The sequence below is a fragment of the Etheostoma spectabile genome, chromosome 12 (assembly GCF_008692095.1).
Source record: "Etheostoma spectabile isolate EspeVRDwgs_2016 chromosome 12, UIUC_Espe_1.0, whole genome shotgun sequence".
NCBI classification, from domain to species: Eukaryota; Metazoa; Chordata; class Actinopteri; order Perciformes; family Percidae; genus Etheostoma; species Etheostoma spectabile.
In genome coordinates this window covers 14,066,902-14,074,416 of record NC_045744.1, presented here as the reverse complement: position 1 = coordinate 14,074,416, position 7,515 = coordinate 14,066,902, and the positions used below count along the sequence as shown (strand labels likewise).

The 7,515-nt window shown below is 38.9% G+C and overlaps 1 protein-coding gene across 1 annotated transcript; it reads left to right on the top strand.

Annotated features, from left to right (window-relative positions):
• Window positions 1-603: 603 nt before the first annotated feature.
• Window positions 604-6,919, top strand: rheb (Ras homolog, mTORC1 binding). The gene is made up of 8 exons (XM_032531119.1): window positions 604-919; window positions 1,776-1,847; window positions 3,573-3,640; window positions 3,740-3,822; window positions 3,920-3,976; window positions 4,101-4,148; window positions 4,601-4,682; window positions 6,105-6,919. Exons 1-8 carry the CDS (start codon window positions 868-870, stop codon window positions 6,195-6,197), a joined length of 555 nt encoding a protein of 184 aa, XP_032387010.1. The 5' UTR covers window positions 604-867; the 3' UTR covers window positions 6,198-6,919.
• The last annotated feature ends 596 nt before the right edge of the window (window positions 6,920-7,515 follow it).

The window sequence follows — 7,515 nt, the reverse complement described above, 5'->3', positions numbered from 1 at the left end:
TCTAAATCAGCAAAGTAACAATTATCCAATTAATGTGGTGGAGTAAAAAGTATAAATATAAAGTAGGGCTAACTGAACTTAAAGTAAAATATAAGTATGCCTACCTCAAAACTATACTCAGGTACAGTATACTTATAGGCTAACAGATGATAATATTTCTGTAGAAAATAATGATGTGTCGTTTGTATGGAGTTATAGCGATATTATTTTAGGCTCTTTCATGGTAACCTATTTCATATGGGACTATGAAACCACTACGATTACTGCATGATAAGTTACATTTTTGTAATAAATTGTTGTGGTCTTTCTAGAGGTTTTAATTACAGAATTACTGCAGTGTGTCCGTGTATAAAATAAAATAAATGAAAAATAACGACGTCGTCATTGGAGCAGTACTGACCCAGTATTACTGCTCCCTGACCCTATGGACATGAACGACATTGCACCCGACCCAGCACGTCACAATGCGTGTAGCAGCCAATCATATTCCAGAAAGAGGGCAGTGTTGTTTGACGAACATCTGTCTCATCCAATCAGAATTTTACAACAGGCATGAATTCCCTCCTTCACTCCGCGTGTATCCAATTAGGATGGAGCAGTAATTAATAATTCATTACATTGCAAAGGGGAGTGACGCAGTTATTGTAGATCTGTAGATGCTCCATGCTTTTTTATATGACCTGAAATTAAATTATTTTCTGAGTCGTGGACGTAAAAATCATCATTTAAAAAACTCCATAGAAGAGTGATTCCTGCTGTCATCTGGGGGCTGTATGTCGAAGCTCTGCACCACTTGAATTTTGAATGCCATTCCGGTTAGAGGTTGCGGTAGACCCCGAGGACTAGATGCGATAACCAGGAGAAGATATGCCGCAGCCGAAATCACGAAAAATCGCCATCCTCGGGTACAGATCCGTAGGTGAGTTCTGACCAGACGACTATAGCGAGGGAGGCAAATGACATCTCAAGGGCCTGGGATGCGACGCTAAGGCTACATAGCAGCGGCCTTTTGGGTCCGTTTATATCCATTATGCGGGCGGTTTACACCTCCTATAATCTACTTAAATTATAGGGAGTAGGGTATGTCACGCATCATCTCAAAGCTGTCAAATGAGGTGAGACCTGGCCTTGCGGGTTTGATCACATGAGACCTCATATATTTTTACGCCAAGTGATCATTGATAGGTTTCCATCTGTGGTCCTAACCCTGGTTAATAGTACCACGCTTTTTGAAGGCCTGAAGGACCAGCAGGATTTGACGCATTATTGTGCGGTTTATTTTATCGTATCTGAAACCAAAGAAGCGCAATGTGCATCAATGTGGTGAAAGGATGTTCAGGATGGCAAGATGGCACACGCAGATAGAAGGACTATAGGCCCAGCCAGCACTAACGCAAAACCCTGTAATATTTCCAGAAAGACTTGTATTGTGTTATGTTTGCCTACTCAACAATGAGTTAATTTAGTAAACATCTCACATGGCATTGGGTTTGGGGCTTTAGTAGCCTATACGTAGCTTTACGTTTTTCTGGTATTGTAATAGTCACTGTAGGATTTTTATGTTGTCTTTTACATTGTGTAGATAATCAGTCACTAAGCCCTTTGTCATCTTTATGCTGAATAAACGTTAGATGCTTTTGACCCCCCCTACACACACACACCACACACACACACACACACACACACACACACACACACACACACACACACACACACACACACACACCAAATTTCTTCCTGACTACGATGTTAAAATATCCCTTTGTGTTTTGCAGGAAAGTCCTCTTTGACAATTCAGTTTGTGGAAGGCCAGTTTGTGGACTCCTATGACCCAACAATAGAAAACAGTAAGTGAGGAGTTTGTAGACTGTTACAGCATCACACACAAACAGTAAACTGTTGATGTAGTTGGCCACTTAGATCCTGACACAGCTCCTCTTGTGATCAGTTTAATGCGAAGATATCAGCGTAACCGAACAGGAAATATAATTGCTTTTGCTGTATTTAATAGTCTCCCCCCCTCCCCCGATGTAGTCAAAGCTCTTGATTATGCAAAGTCAAGTTCGGTCAGTTTTATTTCTAGAGCCCAAAATCACAATTTTGTCACAGAGGGTTTTACAATCTGAGGAACATATGACAACCTCTATCCTTAGACCCTCAACTATTGATTAGAAAAAAATTCCACTTACTCTGTTTCCAAAGCTTGTAGCTACATCTTGTGGCCTTCCTCAGTGGATGAAATTGCTCAGTTACCATGCAAATGGTTGAGTTGTTATCACTTGACCTAAATATGGAGTTGCGGTCACATGATAACAGGTGGTTGTATATCAGTGTATTCACAATGAGTTTTTTTAATGCAACATGTACTATAGGGCTGCAACTAATGGTTGTTTTCATTATTGATCAATCGATTAAGTGTTTGGTTCATAAAATGTCTGAAAATAGTGAAAAAAAATTAACCATTTATCCAAAACCCAGGAATATTTAATTTACAATGACATAAACGAGAGAAAAGCAGCAAATCCTCACATTTGAGAAACTGGAAATAGAGAATGTTTGGCAATTTAGCTTAAAAATGAAACAAATATCACAATAGTTGCAGATTTTTGCAGCTGTCATGATATAGATTACATTTCACACTTTACTCCTTAAAACTCCTAAGATTTTATCACGTTGAACTTGATGATGGATGGACGTCAGGCAAAACTCTGACATCTCCAAATAATCTTCTTGTAAATGTTTGATTATACCTTTTTTCTTTACTTTTGTTTTCACATAAATGTTGCTTGTCACCATCAATGTAGACATCTCAAGTGTGCATCCTGATAACTCTATAACATGATATCACTGAAAGAAGAACAGGGTGTGATGTTCCCTATAAACAAGTGTCCACCAGCTGATTACACTAAAAAGAAGAAAAGAAACTTCTTTAGAGGAAAGTTGGAGAAATCAGCTTGTGTAGTATTTGGTAAACCGCATAGACTTTAGTGGAATAAGCTTGGAAATCACAGGCTTGGAGAGAGCGATTTGCTGGAAGGTACTTAAACGGTACATTTGGCCGAATGAGAGAACATACAGTAATTCATCAACCTCCTAAACACAGATTCCCAGACACTCCAGAGATTTGAGTCTAAACTTTACCTGGAGGCTGTTTTTCTTTTTCCCTGACATGTTCGCTCACATATCGCCCTGGATTTCTCAAGTGTGTGGTCTGTATCTATAAATATTCTCTGGATGGTTTACATAAAGTGAAGTGTCAGCGTTATCAGCGAGATGCTGCAGGCAGTGCAATCCCTCAGTCCTGCAGATACTGTGACCCATCTCCAGGCAGATATTGACATTCCTGTGTTGGATGAACTCACTGGCATCGAAATGGATCCATAAGAAGATCTGCACACTGAAAACGTAGAGTAATGAACATAGAGTATGGTATTGTATAGTAGACATGGTGTTTTAGGCGATTTGCTGTCAGTGTTGTTGTAAAAGGAAATTGCTTGCTCTCTAACCATTAAACTGTTTAATTTATAATTTGTATTTGTTAATTTAGAACTTGTGTTTTCCTTTAACTGCAGCATTTACTAAAATGATCACAATAAATGGACAAGAGTACCATCTTCAGCTGGTAGACACAGCAGGACAGGTATGATGATTGATTTGTATGTGAATATGTGATGTGATTCCTTCTATTTCAAACCTGTAACTTTGCACTCTAATTTCCTCACAATTTCTGTCTCTATAGGATGAGTACTCTATCTTCCCACAGACTTACTCCATAGATATCAATGGTTACATTCTGGTCTATTCAGTTACATCTAATAAAAGGTACACTTTTACGTTTTTTAAAGCAAACAAATCTCTACAAAGTTCTGTATAATGAGTTGAAATACTAAAGGAGAAACTTTCCCCTTGGTTGATCCAGCTTTGAAGTTGTACAAGTTATCCATGAAAAACTATTGGACATGGTGGGAAAAGTTCAGTAAGTATACTTCTTCTTATTCTTCTTATTCTTCTTCTTGTTTTGCCGCCCAAAGCATTCCAGAACTTATGTAATATATCATGCATAAATGACAATACGCTGTTTACTTTTCCCTCTAATACAGAGTACCAATTATGCTGGTCGGAAACAAGAACGACCTACATATGGAGCGGTATGTCATAACACACACTTAAATTGTACAATTTGGTTGGGCGCCCAGAAAGCTTAGTTGGTAGAGCGGGCACCCATAAATAGCAGTTTACTCCTTGACGCAGCGGGCCCGGGTTCGACTCCAATCTGTGGCCCTTTGCTGCATGTCATTCCCCTCTCTCTCTCCAATTTCATGTCTTTATCTGTCTTGTCAATTAAATGCCTAAAATGCCCAAACATAATCTTTAAACATGTGGAATTTCTTCTAATTCTGTTGGCTGAAATGCAAAACTAAACATTCTTCACATTTGATACAGATGTTAATATTCAGGTGATAGAAGGGGGAAGCCATTTGTACCAAGCAGGCATAGTTATACTTAGTCTGTGTTTGTTTATGTAGCCCTTTAAAAATACTTAACTCAGTAGAAGTAGAATTGTACTCTGTAGCCTTACTCTAGTTTTTTTTTTCTTTAGAGTAATCAGTTGTGAAGAAGGAAAAGCCTTAGCCGATTCCTGGAACGCTGCCTTCATGGAGTCCTCAGCTAAAGAGAATCAGGTAAGAGCTGAAGCTGCAGATAGCCGTAAGTACTTTGTTTATGTTTGACTTGGTTGTTATCAAAGCCTTTTATCAGTTAGAAGGTACCCAATTAAAATGTCATTTTAATGCATGCTATATTACTAGTTGACATTCAGTTGATGATTAAATTGTCACAAGGATTTGATGGGACCGTCTGACAAAGGGTTCAGTATCGTTTGACAATGATTGATTTTACAGATCAAGATCAGCTTACACATAATGGGGAGCAAACCGTGACAGGTGTATGATATCTTCTGTGGCACTGAAAGGAAATTTTATATGTCATAATACTCTGATTATCATCAGGATTATGTAGGCACGGGCTTTAAGACTACTCATTTGTAACAGAAAACGTTTGGGGGTATGTAGTTTGAATGTTCAAATCGGTTGCTCATGAGGCAGGGAGGGTCTTACAAGCTATCAAGTTTCCTTATGGGAAGTGTAGGATCCAGCGGTTTTGGAGCTTGACCTGTACTCGGGACTAAAGGTTAGGATATCTCTTTTTTTAGCATTACCACTTTGGTCATTTTGCAATCTGTAACCATTCTCTATAAGGTCATAAAAACATGCATGCTAACTAGGACTACAGTTGAAAATTAGCTGACTGGCTAACACTGGTGCATTCACAGAAATGCTGATTAATGTGCATTGTCTTAATCAAATAAATCTACTACTACAAATAAATCTACTACTACATTTATTGTAATCGGCAGAGTACTTTTCTTTACTGTACTGGATTTTTATTGTAGGTACACCCACACAAATATTAAAGAAAAGGGTTTGCTTGCCAGGAACCACAGGCGTCACAAATGGATCAAATGACTTTGTTTAATGTAAAAGGGGTCACTTGTAGTGTAGAGAACTATTACCCGACAAGTTCCCCTCAGCTCTACGGAGTGTTTTAGGGTCTTTCAGCTCATTGTTTTGGTTCTTAACATTTTTTGGGGATGTGTAAATAACTGTTTTCCATCATCATCATATAATAATACTAACAATAATATAATAATACATCAGTGTTGGTGCACTGCCCTCAAGTGGCCAAACATATCAATTCATGCAGATACAACAATGGTTAAAAAGTTTATCCACCACAGGCTCTGAGATACAGCATCCATAATTTCTTATTAAAGTAACTGGAATTAATTCTTGATACCCTTTTTCCAATTTACAACATAACTAAGTTTCATAATTAGGAAGTCTGTTTGTTAGCTTTAAATCAAGTTAAACAACAGTGCTTGACTGTCTTTAAATGCACAACGCCATCTTTGTTGTGCCTAAATGTAACCTATGCTGCTGGAAAATTCAAAGTGGTGTGACCGAGACATGTGACGGCGTCCTCTTTACATGCGTGCTTGTGTGTGCGCGCGCGTGCGTGTGTGTATCTTGCTGTCTCTCTCTCAGACGGCCGTGGAGGTTTTCCGGAGGATGATCCTGGAGGCAGAGAAGATGGACGGCGGCGTGCAGCCAGGAAAAACGCCCTGTTCCATGATGTAGAGCCGCCCAATCAACACACAGGACACTGCACTGGGATATCCCGTTACTTGAAGGCTAGCTGCCAGTTCTCCTCCACCTCAGCTGACTCCACCCCTCCAGGGTCCTAAATATCCGATACTGTCTATTTATGGCTCTGACTCCACTGTTATTTATTAGTATTTCCTATTTTCTTTGTGTTTGATAAAAAAAGGATGAGTGGCTGTTCCCTTGTCCCTTCCCTTGTCTCATATTTCCCACAATCTACCCCACCTCCGTCTCTGTGCTTGGCACTGATGCAAAACACAGAACTTCATTTGGGTGTATCAGAATAAATGTTTTCTTCTGCTCGGTAATAACGACTACCGTAACTAAGGCCAGAGATAGTAGTGGCTTGATGCATCTTAGCTTCTCATTATGCAGCTCCCATATATACTGTAGGCAACGAGTCCTTCTCTGTTTTAATAACAACAGATAAGAGAAATGTCATGTCTGCAATACATACGCTCTGAAAATGGATAAGTAAACATGGACATTTCTTCTGATACATCACCAGTTGTTTGGTCCTTCCAATATATACAGCTCTTTTCTACTTCATCTGCACAAAGTACCCACTTCTCTGTCCCTCAGTTTGTTTTCATAGCGGTCACTGTCAGCCAAAAAACTCTGCATCCATTTTCTAATGTTGAAAATGTTGTACAAATGTTTTTGATTGTAATCATTAAAGCAAAAAGTGGTTATGTAAAGCAGGGTTGAGTGTGGATTATTACCTTGGCTGAAGAGTGAGAAATGTGTCACCGGGGAGGCAGGGCAAATTTATTTAATTCATAGATTTTTCAAATTACTTCACAGAAGGGATAAAGACGCACAACTTTAAAAGGATTAAATACGTTGAGGAGGGCGCAGGATGCAAGTGTACGTGGATATGTTTTTGAGATTCAGTACAAAGAAGCATGGGGAACATTGACATTTGTGTTAATAGCTGAATGCTGCGTTTCCATGTTTAGACAGAAACTTATTTAGATTCTTTCTTCAATCCAATCTGATCGAGCCACACCCTTGCAGTCCAGATGAAGCCGATTATTGTTTTTCTCTTAATAAATGATACCTAAGTATGTTATTGTAAACAACATTGTAGACAGTTTTGGTCATGAATATTAAATGTAATGAAGTTCGGAAGAGGTCGAAAGTCCTTGGAAAGCCCTGAGAACGGGTGAGCTATGCTTTTCTTCACTGTGATCAACCCAATCAGCTGAAAATGAAAAAGATTTCCAGACATAAGAATAAGAACAAAGCACTTGTTCTTTGTCAAACTTTTTTACTTGTCAAGGGAAAGGATAGA